General features: G+C 45.9%; 1 protein-coding gene across 1 annotated transcript in view; it reads right to left on the reverse strand.

Moving 5' to 3' along the window:
• Positions 1-14405: 14405 nt before the first annotated feature.
• LOC135393140 (uncharacterized) overlaps positions 14406-17630 on the reverse strand; it is a 109130-nt gene continuing 105905 nt past the window's right edge. Inside the window, exon 4 of the mRNA XM_064623672.1 lies at positions 14406-15346. Coding sequence (XP_064479742.1) covers positions 14828-15346 — 519 coding nt within the window. The 3' untranslated portion in view covers positions 14406-14827. The remainder of the gene's footprint in view (positions 15347-17630) is intronic.

Genomic DNA, 17630 nt, shown 5'->3' on the forward strand with positions numbered 1-17630 from the left:
GCTTCAGCTGCCTGGGCCTCCAAGCTTCACACTGAGATTCACCCAACCATTCCAACCAGATTCACCTCTGACGAGATGTGCCTTCTAGATGTAGTAGAAAAGGGGGTGGGTGAAGAAGTTGGGTCTTTGATGTCAAACAGCAGTAATGAAACAGTAGACACGAAATCTTCTACATTTATTTACGGTACTAGCTGTCACATGATGAACATAGCTCAACATTTCAAGCCCTGAAACTCACGATGACAAACTTCTGATATGGCACAACATAGCCATGTCCTACGAACTCAAGTGAAGATTGACATATGGCTGAGGATGTCACATATTGGTGCACTTACCATATAAAATCATACTTGGTGCCAGATATTGGCAAAATAACCCATGCTAATATGTGCAGCCCATAACCCATATAATCAGGTGCAGAGCTACATCGTGTCAACCTTCATGTGAGCACATAGCCCGCATCTCGCCGTATCAGATGATTGTGATTGTGAGCCCCGCGGTCCGAAACGCCTAGCTATGATGGTATGCAACGTTTCTTCAGGTACAAAATTAATGAAGAAAAAATGCAAAGTACAGGATGGGTGCTATAAAATGTCCGTCACATTTTCGCGCGAGGAGTGATACCTACTTGGCGGACAGACTTCCACTACCACAGAGTGCATAATTTCTGCCTCAGAAAAAATCGTGGTTACCAAGCACTGCAATACAAAGTAAATACGACTACGCAAAATTTTCGTTATCATCCATTTCCTATGCGCCATACCGATGTGAACACAACGGTCTGTTAATTGTTGTGTATCGCGTCCGCCTAGGAGCGCTAGCCGACACGAATTTGTTTTCGGTTTTGACGCCGCTAGCGCTCCTGGGCGGAATCTGCACTCAACTAGTGGCAGACCGCCGTGTTTATGTCGGTATAGCGCATAAGAAATGCATGAAGACAAAAGTTTGTCTGGTCGTATTTATTTTGTCTGGTCGTATTTATTTTGTTATGCAGTGCCTGGAAACCACAATTTTTTCTGAGGCCTTTCTGGTAGAAATTATGCACTCTGTGGTAGCGGATGTCTGTCCGCCATGCAAGTATCACTCCACGCACGAAATGGTGACTGACCTTTTATAGCACCCACCCTGTATATGTACAACACTAAATAAGCATATGAGTACAGGGGAAAAGGAGTGTCCTCTGTGAGTTCACTGTAATTGTGTATATATACTTGCACTTCTATTTCATCTATTTTGTTCTGGAGTATGGTGAACGAGGTTAAAGCAAGTACTGTAAATAAATGTAGAAGCTTCAGTGACTACTGTTCTCGTTTCCTGTTTACTAGTGCTTAGCGTTTTTTTTTTTCAACTATTTTATGTATACCTTCTTTCGATCTTGTCTTTGGTATTTTTTTTCAAAATGAGCAGACATTGCCACAGCAGCTTGGTGTCTATGCTATGCAACGCAATGTAGCGTTTGTTACTAAGAGGATTACTGAAGTGTCATTTTTATGCAACTGTGATAAAATGCACATTTTCACTCATGTACCATACACTCATCTAGTCATGTTTTGGACCACTATTTTAAGAGTGTGCAATGAAAAATCTTTACACCCATCCTATCTGTACGTTAGGTTTGGATCATCTATTTTGTACGTTTTTAAAATGAGCCAACATTAACACAGTGGAGAAATGCCTATATGTCACACAAAGTAGCATATTGTAAGATGCTGAGAAGAGTGCTGAAGTGCCAACTTGGTTAAGCCGTAAATACATGCCCACCTTCAAGTTGAAAATATGACTTAATGATGTATGTTGTCTGAAGGAGATGTTCAAGTACCGCAATAGTCACCCTTTAATATAGTCCCATTCATGTGTTACTGTGTGCAAACAAAACTTCCCCCTGCATATAACTTGTGCTTTTGTTTTATATATTTTCAAAACATGCAAACATTGCTATAACGTTCTGCTGCCTACTATGTACGAAGTACAACATTATAATGTACATGGATGCCAGTTTAGGCATGCGCACCTTCGAAATTGAAGGCGTAGTTGCTAGCATCTGTTAAAATAAAAGTTTATATTTTCATTCTTGTGCCTTTTCTTCTGAACACTAGAAAGTCCACTGTAAAAATAAGAATAAATAATAATAAAACCAATAGAACCCTACAAGAACCTACCATGGTGTCCACAGGAGTGCCACAGAACGTCCCCCAACCCGCCTCAAATTATCCCGAATATATCCTCAGTTGATCGGCAAGCATGTCCTGTAGACCAATTCGGGCGGTAACATTGAACAAACTATGTTAGTACATTTTCCATCCGTGGGACGCTCGTCGACGTCCTTAGGACGTCTGGTTATCCGAGGTCGTTACTACATGGGACACCATAAGGTTGTATATGGCATAACTCGTTCTCTTCAGTTGTGGACACGGCAGGCTACCGAACATGGTCTCTTTTACACTGTTCCACTTTATACTGCAGGTGCTCACTGTTTTCCTGCCACCGCTTCTCGTCAACAACAGCCCGGTGTTACTATCTTCCTTTCACACGGATGGCTTATCAGTGTTCTACGGTGATCAGCTTATGATGTCTGTGGAACAACCCGTACTGGCCGACAATCTTCATCATGGCTCAGCTACGTCATCGACTCACGTGGCTTCGTCTTCTCTACATAACTGTCACGCATCACTCGTTCTCTTCAGTTGTGTGCACGGCAGGCTACCGAACATGGTCTCTTTTACACCGTTCCACTTTATAAGGCAGGTTAGTCCCCATCAAACCAGAGACGTCTCTTGAACATCCACGTGATATCCTGACTCGGAGGTTTGAACTTCCCAGAGAACATGCCACAAATCCCATAGACATCATTTGTACGTCCAGGGGACAAAAAAATATTCCCCTGTTGCACATTTCACGAACATCCCACAAACGTACAGCAGACGTCCGTGGGATATTGACAGCTTTGAGATCGATACGCCGCACGGATGTTTATTGGGAGCTTGAAGTTGCTTTTATCATCTTCAAAGCATATTTTGAAACACTTTGCGAGAGTTGTGGGGGGAGGGGGGGTTGGTGTCGGCACCATTAACGGACCCGTAACTATAGAGAGTGGCCACCACATAACTATTTCGTTCCCTGTTTCCCCCCTGTGCCTGTTTCTGGTATTTCCTATAACGAACACAGAGCGCGCCGGTTTTAATAAAGCAAATAGAGAAATGGAAAAGCTCACTGTCGAAAAAGCTTCAAAAGGTACTAGCATTCCTTTTCCGAGAGAAATACTATATTGCCTGTCGCGCGAACTTCCGCGAATTCGAGGGTACTGCTCGCCTCCGAAACAAAACGGAGGGTGAGCTGTCTAAGTATAATTCGATTATGCACAAAACAACAGTCAAGTGACTAGTTGCGTGGTGTATTAACTTCGCAACAAGGTAACGCCTGTGTTTCTTACTGCTCTTGGTCTGAGACACTCAGTAGGTTCATCGAAAGTCTAATTTGAGAGCGTCACAGAATTCCGCATCTCTGCTTCTTTCGCAATAAATGCTCAATGTAACATAGACGGTCAGTTTTGGAGGGTGCGAAATTATGCAATCTTGCACAGGACCGCCCTTAGTTTTTGAGAAACGCCAGTCAGCCCCTGTTCGGCACGTACTTTTTTGTTCGTGATGCCATCACCCCAGAATATCCAAATCTCGATGTACCCAGGATATTCTCTTTGGGACGTACAGAGGATATAATGAATTGGATATCCCCAACAACTAAACTATTTTGAGGAAACAGACTGGACGTCCATGTGACGTCCATGGAACATAGCTACAGTTGTGACATCTGCGACATCGTTAAGATCACATCACAAATATCCATGGGACGTACACAGGATATCTCGACGTCTTGGACGCCTGCGACTCATTTTGGATGTCTCCAGGATATTCGTGGTTTACTGGGTCTGCCTACATTTTACAGTTACTCTTTTGAGAGTAACAGCCTATGTATCATAGTCGTGCCATGCCCACAACGTTTATTCTGCCTACTCTGTGACTGCATTGATGTCGTTCATAATCTTCTTATGTTGTCTGGTGACATAGAAACAAATCCAGGTCCGTTGCCTTCTGATCAAATGCTGGCTCAGATACTTGCTAATCAGGAATCTGACCATAAATTACTACAGTCTATTGAACTCAGTCAAAAGTCAACCGAATCCTCACTTAGTGAACCGAGCGAAACAGTTGAGCAAATTGAAGACCAAGTAAAAACACTTGAAGTTTTGCGCAATACCGTTCAGGAATCTTCAAAGCAAATCGAATCGCTAGAACTTACCTTGACGGACCTGGCACGAAAGGTTGAAGATCTTGAAGGCCGTTCTCGCCGAAATAACCTCATTATCTACGGGATCGAAGAAGGGGTGTTCGAAACGCAAGACAGTTTGCTGGCAACAGTAAAGGAGTCAATTTTTCGTGACATATTAAAGGTCCAGGTACAGCTCCATTGAGCGCGTACATCGGCTCACGTCCAGGCGGTCTGAGAAGCCACTTCTGTACTGAGAGCCTGTTCGAGACTAAAAGGCACGAAATATTCCATCAGAGAAGATTTCCCTCACCGCATTCGCATGTTAAGGAAGAACCTTTGGGAAAGCTCAGTAAATGAAAGGAAATTAGGACACAAGGTTTGCATAATTTACGATAAGCTAATCGTGAACAATGCGGTTTACGTTTGGAATGAGGCGATCTCACACCGTCAGCTTTTCAAGAACAACGATAAGGCCGCCGCACCGCCTTTGGACACTCTTGCTCCTGACCCACCTATCACACGTTCTAAAAGTCCCACGCAAACGAATGATGCTCACAGTGCGTGACCTCAGGCACTTAACTTATGTATCCTTACGGGAAATATAAGAAGTATCGTCAACAAACGTGATCATCTGAGTTCGCTTGTGCACAACTGCGATGCTGAGATTATCGCTCTTTCTGAGACATGGTTGAACGAGTCTGTCCTTGATTGTGAAATACTGCCAAATTTTACATTTTTTCGGTGTGATCGCGTGGGTCGTAGAGGGGGTGGCGTACTGCTTGTGTTCAAGGACGGTCTGCCGATATCACCTCTGCACATGCATTCTAATCTTGAGATTATCTGGGCTAAAATTGCTCTCAGGTCATGCAACCTACTTCTAGGCGTTTGTTATCGCCCACCAGACCGACCTGACTTTGTTACCGAGTTGGAAGATGATCTTAAAAATATAACCAGTGCATTCCCATCCCCACGGATTTTGCTCATGGGGGATTTTAACTTCCCTCAAGTTGATTGGGTTCTAGATCCTTTTAACGTACATCTTCCCTCCCACGCGCGTGATTTTGTAAACTTATGCTCCAGCTTTGACCTTGTTCAACTCGTCAAAGAGCCCAGTAGAGTGACTCCGTCTTCGTCTAGTACCTTAGACCTAATCTTGACAAATGAGCCGCAACTCATATCTGATCTCTGCTCTTTTGATGGCCCAAGTGACCACAACTTCTTATCGTTCCACCTTCGCACCGCGTCCCGCAGAGTGGGAAAACTTCAAAAATAATCAAGGACTACCGTATGGCGCATTTTGAGGCAATTAAATGTGAACTTTCGTCTTATTGTGCTGAGTATGTTACTGACTTTCTGCACCGGTCCGTCACCGAAAATTGGAACCTATTTAGAGATAAGCTAGGTTATCTTGAAAGTCGCTACATACCGACGTTTACCGTCACCTCCTGTCCCACAGCTCCATGGTTTAACAATAACTTGAAGCGCCTCCGTTCTAGGAAGAAGCGTATGTTTAGGAAGGCTAAACGTTCTAGGTCCCCAAGTGCATGGCAGAAATATCACCATGCCGAAAAAGATTTTGTATCCTCTTTAACATCTGCTAAGACTAGGTTTTACCAGCAAACTTTACCCTCATTGCTGCAACGCAACCCCAAACGCTTCTGGAGGGTGATTAACCCAAATGTTAGCTCTGAAATACATTTGCTTGACTCTTCCAAGTCGGTAGTGCATAGCGACAAATGTGCAGATATCTTAAATTATTACTTCGTATCGGTGTTCACTACCGAAGATATGTCATGTATGCCACTTGCGCCTATCTACGACTTCTCACGAATGTCTGCATTTAATATCGATTACAATCGACGGCATTGTAAAACTTATCGATAACTGTAACTATCTTCGTCATGTGGCATTGATGGCATAAACTCAAAACTTTTGAAAAATACCAAGTACATATCAGCCAAATAATTGGTCTTAATTTTGTAACAATCTCTTGTGACCGGTGATATCCCTATGACTGGCTTGTCGGAAAGATCATTCCAGTGTATAAATCCGGAGACAAGCACAGCCCATCTAACTACAGGCCAATATCTCTTACTTCTCTTCCTTGCAAATTTTTGGAGCATATTAGCGTCAATCACATGACAAGCTTTCATGAGGCGAATGAGTTTTTCTACACTTTTCAGCATGGTTTCCGTAGAGGATATTCGTGTGAGACGCAACTGACAGGTCTAACCCATGACATACTTTCCACTCTTGACACTGGGGGTCAATGTGGATGCGGTATTCCTTGATTTCACGAAAGCGTTCGACAGGGTGCCACATCATCGCCTTCTTCAGAAACTTTCTCCTCTTAATATCGATCCGTCTGTTCTTATCTGGATCCGCAACTTTCTCGCGAACCGAAAGCAATTTGTCACCGCCAATAGCGTTTCATCTTCCCTAGCGACCGTTACATCCGGAATACCGGAGGGATCAGTTATGGGTCCCCTACTTTTCTTAATCTTTATTAATGATCTCCCAGTGCAGGCGGTAGGCAAGGGGATCACGGAGGTTTCCGGTTCCCGGTAACGTCAAAGCCTTGCAGCGCTTCCTAGGTATGGTTGGTTTTTACAGACAATTCATTCCTAATTGTGCCCAGCTAGCGCAGCCGCTTAACCAGTTGTTGCGCAAGGACACACGCTGGAATTGGAGAGAAGAGCAGGAACGATCATTTCGAGCTCTATGACAAGAAATAGCTGATACGGGTAGGCTTTATCTGCCAGACCTTAACAAACCATTTATTGTGCGAACAGATGCAAACGATTATGGTGTTGGCGCAGTTGTCTTGCAGGAGCTTGACGCTACTCTTTGTCCAGTGGCTTTTGCAAGTCGCACGCTAAATCCGGCAGAACGGAACTACTCCGTCACGGAAAAGGAATGCTTGGCGATCATCTTCGCTTTCAGGAAGTTCGATTTCTACCTGCACGGCAGTACCTTCAGTGTCCAGACTGACCACCAGGCACTTTCTTGGCTTCAGCGGCTCCATTACCCGTCTGGACGACTTGCCAGGTGGGCCCTGACGCTACAAGGCAACTCCTTCAACGTGGAGTACATGAGGGGCTTGACGAACGTGGTAGCAGACGCGCTGTTCTGCGCGCCTCTACGGGAGGGGCGAGAGGAAGCACCGAGGCGCCTTCTCAACTTCTGGCAGCAGCACAAGTGGCACGAGATGTGTCTTCGTCTTGGGGCACGGTCGTGAGCTGAGAACAGCTCCTAGACGCTCAGAGAGCGGACGGCCTTTGTCAGCGGGTGTAGCAGTGCATAGCTGAGCAAGACTCGGCGGACACCGGAACGACTGACGGACGGCACGACTCCTATCTGCTGGGCGAGGATGGCATCCTGTTCAGATACATACCCCAGGCGCATGAGGACGACGGCTCATCCCCGTTCAGAGTCATGGTGCCACGGAATTCCGTAAGTCCTTCATACGTTATTTTCATGACTCGGCCTTGGCAGGTCACAGCAGCGGCAAGAAAACTTATGAAAAGTTGTGTCGTGTTGCAACATGGCCAGGAATGAAGCAGGATGTAACCAAGTATGTTCGTACTTGTCCCGTATGCCAGAGACCAATACCTCGTGGTGGTTTACCCCCTGGGCGCTTACAGCCTGTTCAGAGTAATAGACCCTTGCAGATAGTTTCCTGTGATGTGATGGGACCATTTCCCAGTAGTCCTAAAGGCAACCAGTATTTGTTCGTGGTTACTGATCATTTCACGAAATGGGTTGAGCTGTTTCCTCTCAGGACACTGACTTCCCAGGGAGTGTGGGAAAGACTACTCGACACCTTTTGCCGGTCAGGGTTTCCCGCACAGCTGATCACCGACAACGCAACCTACTTTACAAGTAAGGTGTTCTCAGATTCTTGCGCTGCCTTAGGCATTCAGCACAAGAAGACTTCCCCGTATCGCTCTCAGGCTAACATTACCGAACGTGTTAATCGGAACCTGAAAATGATGTTGGTTGCTTTTACTAGTCAGCACCACCGTGACCGTGACCTTCGCGTGGCTGAGCTGGCGTTCGCAACACGGACGTCGATCAACAGATATACCGGCTTCACCCCGGCGTTCCTCAACTTGGGACGAGAGGCCCCTTTTGCAGTGGAAAATGCTCTGGGCCTCCAGGATGGTGCTACCCGGCCTCCTTACTCAAGGTTCGCTGAGGGCATCTGGAGTCGACTGGACGTTGCAGCTCGGACGGCTCGGGAGAATCTGGACTGCGCAAGGTTGGACCAGGCTCGCCAGTATAACCGTGGACGTCGAAACGTCACCTACAGCGTCGGTGACCTCGTCCTTCGACGGACTCACCCGCTAAGTTATGTTCACGAGGCTTTGCAGCTTCACTCGCAGATGGGTGGGATGGCCCCTTCGAGGTAAGTGCGTGCTCCTCCGGTCTCACTTACAGGCTTCGTCGCTGCGACACCTCTGAAGAGACTGGGCCAGTTCACATCTCGGACCTCAAGTCTTACCACCTTCGAGACCCGGACGGAGAGGAGCACGATTTCCAACCAGCCTCCCTCCAAGACCTGGACACGGATCCCGTTCCTGGACCTGCGTCCAGCCGCTACGATTTGCGGCCCCGCAGGCGGCGCACGTAGCAACGAGTATCTCCATCGCTAAGCACAGTGCTTGTGATTTGGTGCTTTATTAGTGTGATTTCTGTTCCACAGTTTTCTGCTATGTCTGTTTTAGGGTGGCGCCTTTTCCAGCACCCACGGTTTGAGGCCGCCTTCTTACCGTTTCCCTTTTCTCCTCTTCGCAGATGCATCGGCACCAGGCGTCTTCTCCTTCCCGTCGAACTTGGAAGGCATCTGGACCCCACAGTCGCTCGGCCGCCCGTTCTCCCGATCCCGCTCACGCGGAGGTCTACCTCGGATCTCTGGACGTAGGAACCAGGCTGGTCGCTCTCCGCGTCCCCAATCTCATTCGGTGGCCACCTGGACAGTGGTGGCCAACGGCTTGCCTGTATCGTGGACCTCACGCTCACGTTGGAGCCGTCAGCCCCGGCCTCTTCGTAGAGAAGACCCGTCCCAGGTCCCCGCCTCGTTCAGGGGACTCACATTAGCCGACAGGCACCCTTCAGATACTCTCCAGCCTTTGACCACTGAAGAGAAGCGGATCCTGTGCCCGACGTGCCAGGTTCCTGAGGTGCACCGGGCCATCCACCGCAGTGGCTCCCTGCATCAGTCTCGCCTGGATGCAGCCCGAACGACGTCCGACGTCACCTCTGGCCTGTCCACATTACGAAGGCTTCGCCCTGAACTGTTGGCAGAGTCACTACCCCCTAGGCCGCCGCCCATTCCTCGACCAGTTCCCTCAACCGCGGATGAAGCCATCCTCGACCTCAGCGACGACCTAATGCTCTGTAGGAGGGGGGGGGGATGTGGCATAGCTGCCACTTCCCTGCGGCAGAGGGAGCATCAGAGCGACATACCGTATGTCAGAGGGGGGCGTAACCTGGACGGTGGTTTAGAAAGGAGCGCAACGCTCCTGAAGGTCTGTTTTGTTGTTGGGTACCGCTGCGCGGGCTGGATACCATATCTTGGAAGGTGAATAAACCTTGTATGTTCCTTTGAATTTCTGGTTGTGCTCCCTGTTCCTTCGCTGACGGAACGGACGGCCTGACGCCCCGAGGTTGTGGGAACGTAGGTTTCCCCACACCTTAGGTGAAACACCCTCTCTTTTGCCACAGCAGTGTCATTTATCAGGAACTCTACATTACAGAGTTGAGACCACCATACATCGACAATCATATCTTATGCAAGGAGTTTGTAAGCTACACCTCCCTGATCGTACAGTAAGAGCGACACACTCATTCTAGCAACTACGCTATCAATTTCATCTTATCGCTCCCGGATGGCTACCGAAGAAAATTTCATTCATTTCAACTCATTGAAACTCGGCACAGATATCAATTGCGGCTTCACGGGCTTCATTTTATTTTCCAGCTTTTGCCGTACAAAATACACAATGAAAATGGATAACTTTGCAACAGACAGAAAAATTTTGTGACATTATACAGGACCACAAATATCTCCAGTGGTGATCAATGCAATCTTTAAGCGACAGACCGTCAGAAATTTCTACATCCAGATGCAGGAAGAACGGATAGAGAAATACATTATTATTAATAATAATTATTGGGGGTGTGCGTCGCGTGACAACCGAGATCAAATGGATTAATAAATGAACGTATGGGGCAATAACGTGCTTTCCGCAATATCGTCGAGTTAGAATGCCATAAGCATGATACAGACAGATTGAGAACACATCTTATTAAGCAGCAGCGACAGGTACCGACAATTAGCTGCTCGATGCAAAATAAATGAAAATTTCACACTTCTACGCTGAGCTTTTTCCATATAACTTGAACAGTGATTTGCCTTGGGCTACACTCCAAGAAAAAAGGGTGTGAAAATAGTTACCACCTAGGTCAACATAGTGTCTCATAAGGGTCTAAAAGGGTGATAAAAGCAATTATCATACATCCAAATTGCAACAAGAAGGCATACTCCCCCTCGCTCGCTGAATCAAAAGCGGTAGCCCTATCATTCGTAAGTAGCAAGTAGAACTGTGCAACCTTTTAGGCACAACATATGCGATAACCATTATCTCCTAAAATGTGTAACTGTTCCACCCTTTTTTCTAAGAGTGTAGTTGGTGAGGTGGTGTAGTCGGTTCAGACTGCAGTGCAAGATGATCAATGTATCTGAACATTTTCACAGCTCTGAAACTCCTGTTAGCCACATGGGACAAGCTAGAGGGGCAATACCATGTACATTGAACATTTGTACTTCTAAATTTTTATCTTATTTTTCAGTTACTCATTATGTACACACAACGAGCATTAACCATCACGTGTTTGCTTCTACTTGCCTGAAACGGAAAACGTAAAAAAATAAAATAAAATGGGGTGGGCTCAGTCCGGTCGGAGCCGTAGTGTTTTACGTGAAAACGTCACAATCTGCGATTCCTTTACTATTTTGCGGGATCTTAGTGACAGAAATGCAAGTGTTTATTTATTTATTCATTCCATTAGTTTTCTGATATATTATTTGAGAGTACGGACTCGCTATGAGCACCGGCTGCCGAATTGCCTCTACCGCTAATCTTCGTCGCCCTCTCAGCTCTCTCGATGGCTCGGTGCTGGACTCTGGGAAATTTGGGCTTTTTTGTTTGTTTCTCTCGAACCGCACTTTCTTCAGATTGCCGTTTCCCTTGGCTCTGATCATATTTTAGTTTTCTATACGCCGCATTCTAGCGAAAATTTGATATTCAAATTTGCAAATTTACTTAATATTCGTTCTTCTCGTTGAATCGGACATCGCTTAAGGCCCGGGTAGAACTTCTCAAGCGCTTTCGAAAGATATCTCGATCGACAAACTAGTTTAACGCGTTCGAGAGATAGACTGCCGGCAACGTGCACGTACCCCTATATTTCCGTATCTCTCGCACGCACCCGCCAGAATGCGTCAGCCGCTGCGGTGACCTGTTAGCTAGGGCCTTACACGTGTAAGCTATCTGGATTGAGCCAGTTGATTGGTAAAGGTTTCTTAATCACAGATTTATCACGTCAGGAATGGTCATGAAATACTGCATAATTTCGTTTCACCGTAAATTGTTGACCAGGCGACCAAACCGAAATTAGAAAAATTTTCACGTCATAAAAGAAAAGAGAAAAGGTGGATGAGCTGATGAAGATAATTCTCCAACTTTCTCTAGTGTAACCGTGACCTTCGCATGGATCGAACAGTTCGCATGATAGACACCTTTATCATCCTTATTTCCTAGCTCTTAGCAAAAGGCGTCAAGTCTTTCGTGGTATGTACGACCTTGTTCTCGCGCGGAAGACCCTTAAGGGCGTGTTACGACTGTGGAGGTAATAAACCCCCGGACTACTTTGGTATTTGAGGAGCCTACAGCATAGCATGGTTGATGGAGCCACATTTTCCCCAGAAATTTATTTTTTAACGGCCGCAATGGGAGCTACCTCTAACTACCAGGATGCGTCCCTAATCGTTGGCACATTTGGCTTCTTTTCGAGTTTAGCATGTCTGCTAGCGCGGTGTCCCACGGCAATTCCTCGCCAAGAGCCTGAAACCATGGCCCCTGAAGTACTGCGCGCACGGGGTACTTATTGAAGCATAGCGTCTCCTCTTCAGGCAGTCAGCCATCAAAAGTATGATAACACTGTGAGGTGTCACCATTAAGAACATGAGCACATGTTATTCCTTGCCGAACGCGCTGCATCGAAAAAAGAAATTGGGGTCACCTCAGTGCTCCTTTAAAGAGATATCCTGCACTTCATAACCTATAACCGGTGACAACTCCGTAGTAAAAAACGATGTGTCCAATACACTGCAATATCTAATTACGTAGTGCCTTTCTACCTCTATTGCACGATATTGGCTAGAAATGTGCCGTTCAAATGCCTGGCCAGGCCTTCGAGTTACTGCATGTATACCACTTGACATTTTGTAAGGAAATTAGCTTCTAATGTTCCAAGTGCTGTGTAGCAGCTCATTTGTTCCGGCTTAGCAACGGTGATTGATATTCGCTGTGGAACTCTAAGCGTGTCTCTTTCCACCTCTACTGCTCTGCGTCAACTACATAAGCGACTTATGTGCAGTCTATGCACTCTAAACACAGAACTTCACCGCATAGCACGCTGTGCGCAACCATCGCCACGAATTATTGGATTATCGCTTGTGATCCGAAGAGAGATGGATGCGTATGCCTCTTTGTGGCAATCATATATCCAAATTGCCACTCCCCGGTCTATTTTCGAATCAACAGCGATAACGCTATCATTCGTGGAAATGGTCGGCGTACGGCGTGCTATGCGGTGAAGTGCTGTTTTTAGTGTGTGTCGTCAGGGTTTACTTCCCAGATTTTCACAGGAGTGGTGTTCGTAGTCCAAACGAAATGCGTCCTCAAAAGTTGATTTAGATCAAATAAATCAAAGTCAATCGAGTGACTCAAACTTTCTCGATATTGTGATAACAATCGTGATTCTTTTACAAAGCTGGTTGTAAACAATTACCGACTACGGTCTAGGTCCGAAGCTCGGGACCACGGGGTCCTGAAATTCCGGGATTTGAGTATAATTTCAGCATTTGGCAAATCGTGAGATTTGGAGATTATAAATTTCGGCTTTTTTGACAACAAATATTCCGCGGTACGAGTGAAAGGGAAAGCAGGGTTCCAATCCACGTTTTGTTTCAAGCGTCCATTCCTAAAAAAAATATCATTTGCGTTCCGAAACGGACCAACCTAGTCGTCCACGACACTTTACAACGACATTAGCTGCTGACACATGTAAACTACGCAAGCTGTAGAGGAAAACAGCCCTCAAGTAGCATAAAACCCCCATGAAATCAGAAGGAGTTTTCCAATCCTACAACAAGAAATATTGCAGGATATCTCTTTTGTTCCCTTAATCCTCACGAATAAGTTTATTTGAAACAGTAAATACAATTCAACAAGAATAAATACTCCCTAAAGTAAACCAGAAAATCGAGACAGCCTTTTCAGCGAATTATAGACTCTGCTGCTTCAGACCAGAACACAACAGTCACTGTGGATGAATAAAAGGCAAGACGAGCAAACCGCATTATTCCATGTATTCACACAAGTGGCATTCCCCAGAATACTCGAGCGAATGATGCGAAATACGTCATTCATTTTTGCGGCTGCGTAACTAGAATTCTCGTGCACTATACTAACCGCGGGAAATATCCTGGACGCAGCCAGAAGGTATTGCGTAGCAAACGACAAGAAGAGACGGATCATTGCGGCATTTCAGTTGACATGCAGGCACGGTGCGAGAGAGAGAGAGAGGGAGATACATGATGACAATGATATGGGGATGACTACCGCTCATTGAGCAGAATGTTACCCCATTGCTATTGGGGGAAAATGAGAGGATGGTGATGAGGATGATGCTGACGGCGCTGACGGGGTCTTAGAGGGAGTCCATCAGGCCGGTACTTTCAAGGAATTTGATAAAGGGAAGGAAGACAGACATCTGCTTTCGTTTGTCGCGGCACGGTGCGAATACTCAATGTAATACGCAGGGTTGCCCCATTGAGCAGTTTTTTTTGTGTTTTTTTTGCGCTTTTTTCTTTTCGAATGTACCGTGGGGATGACAGGAGACGTGAACTATATCAAGTGGATACGAATATCAAGTGCAAGTGGATGCGGTCATATACGGCATCCTGGGTATAGTTTCGAAAAAAATCCCGATCCCGTCCCGGGATTCCGGGATCCACGTTTCGAAATTTCGAAATCCCGGGAATGTGAAACGGCTCGGGATTCCGAACCCTACTGCCTGCCTTTACATCGGTTGCCCATGTACCGTCATTGTGGATTACCCAAATGTGTTCTGTTTATGTGTTTCTATATGTCTACAACACTGGTGTAGCACAGACCACACGTGCGTTCTCCGACATTGGAAAATATTACAATAAAAGCGTCGTACTCAGCATATCATATAGAGGGTTTTTGACGCATTAGCGTATAGTGTATTATTGAACTGAAGCGTGCAAGCTCAATGACAACCAAAGGGCATCGTCGATTACATAGTGGCGCTGTTGAAATGATTCAAGCGGTATGAGGGAGAAAGAAACACCAGGATTACTGTCATCCTGTGGTCTCACATAGGAAGCACGGGTATGGGTGCCGAATACAGCAGATACCGGGATGGTATAGTCTTCATCATGAGGGTGGCAGAGGGTTATCGTGTACGGCGTACTGAATGGCCATTCCAGGTTATCGTCATTGCGACCGCGGCACAGGCGTAGCGTAACTGCCAGATGCGGCTTTCCATCCCCGTCCTCGGCAGTAACCTCTAGCACGAAGGTGTAACCTTTCAACATGAACCTTGTACTGACTATTCCGTAATTTCCTCCGACTTCACCAAGTTTCACCAACTTTCTTATTCCTTTCGGCCTCCATTTGATCTCTGTATGTGACACAACCTCCAGGTTCCTATCCGCAATAGGGTTGTTTCGGTTATCTTCAATACGCGGACTTGGTGGCCGCACCTGAAAAAGATACAAAGAACGACGTTATATGTGAAATGCAAATGCAAAAATGCAATATTCAAACGGATGAAGGTGGGAAAGAATGAGCATGCATACAAAGGATCTACATATGAGAGACATAATAGAGGAAAACGGCAATTGGGGAAGAGGCGCAATATTTGAAACAAAACATGAGACAGTGGAATGGTGAGAAGCAAAGCTTACTAAATAATAATAGTGAAGGCAGCAAGAGCAAAGAAGCAGATGAAGGCACCAAAAGTTAAATAATATGCATATCACTTTTAAATTCAGCGTATGAGGAAAAAATAGGATATAAGGACGAACATGTATTTTCCGAAATTTGGCAGCGTGTGAGTGGATCATATGGTCTGGTTTTCTGTACATAAAATGAAGGGGGATTGCGAAGGGCACCACAAGACTAGCGGAAATTTATGCGGCCTGGCGGAAGAATGGGGAGCTAACATTGCACACACGTAAAGGAACGTGGAATCAGCAATTTGACTCAGCGATGTTAGGGGGAGGAGTCGAAAGTGTTTTCAGAGAGTCGGGTAGTCGAACGAATCAAAGACAGGGACACCCCAAAGTTGGGAACAAAGTGAAGCGCACGTTTCTGAACAGCTTCGAGGCGATTTCTCACACTACGGCACAAAGCGCTCCATGCAACAGATGCATACTCTAGTTGTGGTAAAACGAGCGTCTTCCAGAGTTTAACAAAAACCGAAGGAGTTCCAAAAACTTGACACGTGTCAGTTAAGTAACCCAGTGTCCGAAGAGCAGAACGACATACTGCGGCGACATGATCAGGTGACGTCAGTATGGCATCGGAGCTGCCTCCAAGATCACGGACACAACTAACCCGAGGTATTCCAGCACTTCACATGTAGCGGAGGTGTGTAAAGTTTGTTTTACAGGTAAACGAAGCACTGTTAGTTTTTGCTACGTTGACCTCGATGTGGTTGCTAGTGCCTGGTGTTCAAACAACAGTTATCCAATGAAGGTGTGCTAAATTTTTATATATAAAACTATTGAGATGCAAACTGTTTATATCTAAAGAACCTAAAAATGTGCGACAGGATGACATATGTTAAGGTTTTGCCGTGTTCTGCTTAAAACCTGCAAAATGTGGACATAATTGCGCAATGCAAAATATGTACAACATGCACAATGCGCAAATAGTCTACACACTTTTATTTAAAATATCTTGCTATCATCAGATGCAGTTGTCTTTCAGTTCTCAGAGCGACCGGTGCATGTCTGCCGTGTGCCCGACCATGTCGTCTTGACCTTTCCCCTTTTGTCTTTCTTTTTTCTGCCAATAAATCCCCCCCGCTCATTTCGTCTTGTGAATCTGCTTGGCTCTCATTGCATGCGTTACAGGGTGTCTTCTGGGTCTACCTGAGAAGTGAAACACAAATTACAGTTCACCCTTGTAAGTAGAATGTGGTTTACTGTATCCCTCTGCCCTGCGGAAGAAAATATATCGGGCACACTGGCAGGTGTCTCAATACAAGACTTAGAGTACATGAGCATCAAGCCAAATGCTGTCAGTGTTCACCTGGCTATCCACTCCAACGTGTGCTGGTGTGCATTATCGGTTTGAGGAGACTGCTCATCTGGGTTCTTCCGCGAGTGCATTAACACGTGTCAATCTTAATGGCATGTGTGGGATAGCCAGGACGGGGGAGGAAGTGTGTATAAGCCAACGTTCTATTGCTCTCCTGGGAAAAGAGATTGGGTTCTTGAGAAGAGCTCTGATCTGCTGATGCGACCCGGTAAGAGATATGTAGGATTAGAAAAACGTTGAGAACAAAACCAATAGACATATAACTGGTAGTGGTTCTTATCTAACGTTGGCGTACAACAGGGATCTACGTCCGCTTCTCTCTTTGCTCTATATCAGGGGTGCCGAAGTTGGCCAAGGGTTGGTACATGACAACAGCGAAGACGACGAAAGTAACAGACAGAGAGGGAACGCCATACTTTTTATCATAATCCACCTTTAATCGTATGATTATAGGTTGAAAGTACGACGTTCCCTGTCTCGGTCTTTGTGTTACTTTCGTCGTCCTCGCTGACGACTCTCTAAACCTGCCCCTGCGTGGCTTATTTTTACTCGATTGATATTCCTAAAACATTCCTACCAAAATTTCTTAGGAAACCCTACATAGCCCATTTGTAAATTTGGTGGATTCAATGCCACAAGAAAGGAACCGGTTCAGTCGCAGCCTTGGTGATCTCCCGAGCGAAAAATTCTTCGATTTCAGGATACTTGAAACGGGAGATT

Source organism: Ornithodoros turicata, chromosome 1, assembly GCF_037126465.1.
Source record: "Ornithodoros turicata isolate Travis chromosome 1, ASM3712646v1, whole genome shotgun sequence".
Taxonomy (NCBI): domain Eukaryota; kingdom Metazoa; phylum Arthropoda; class Arachnida; order Ixodida; family Argasidae; genus Ornithodoros; species Ornithodoros turicata.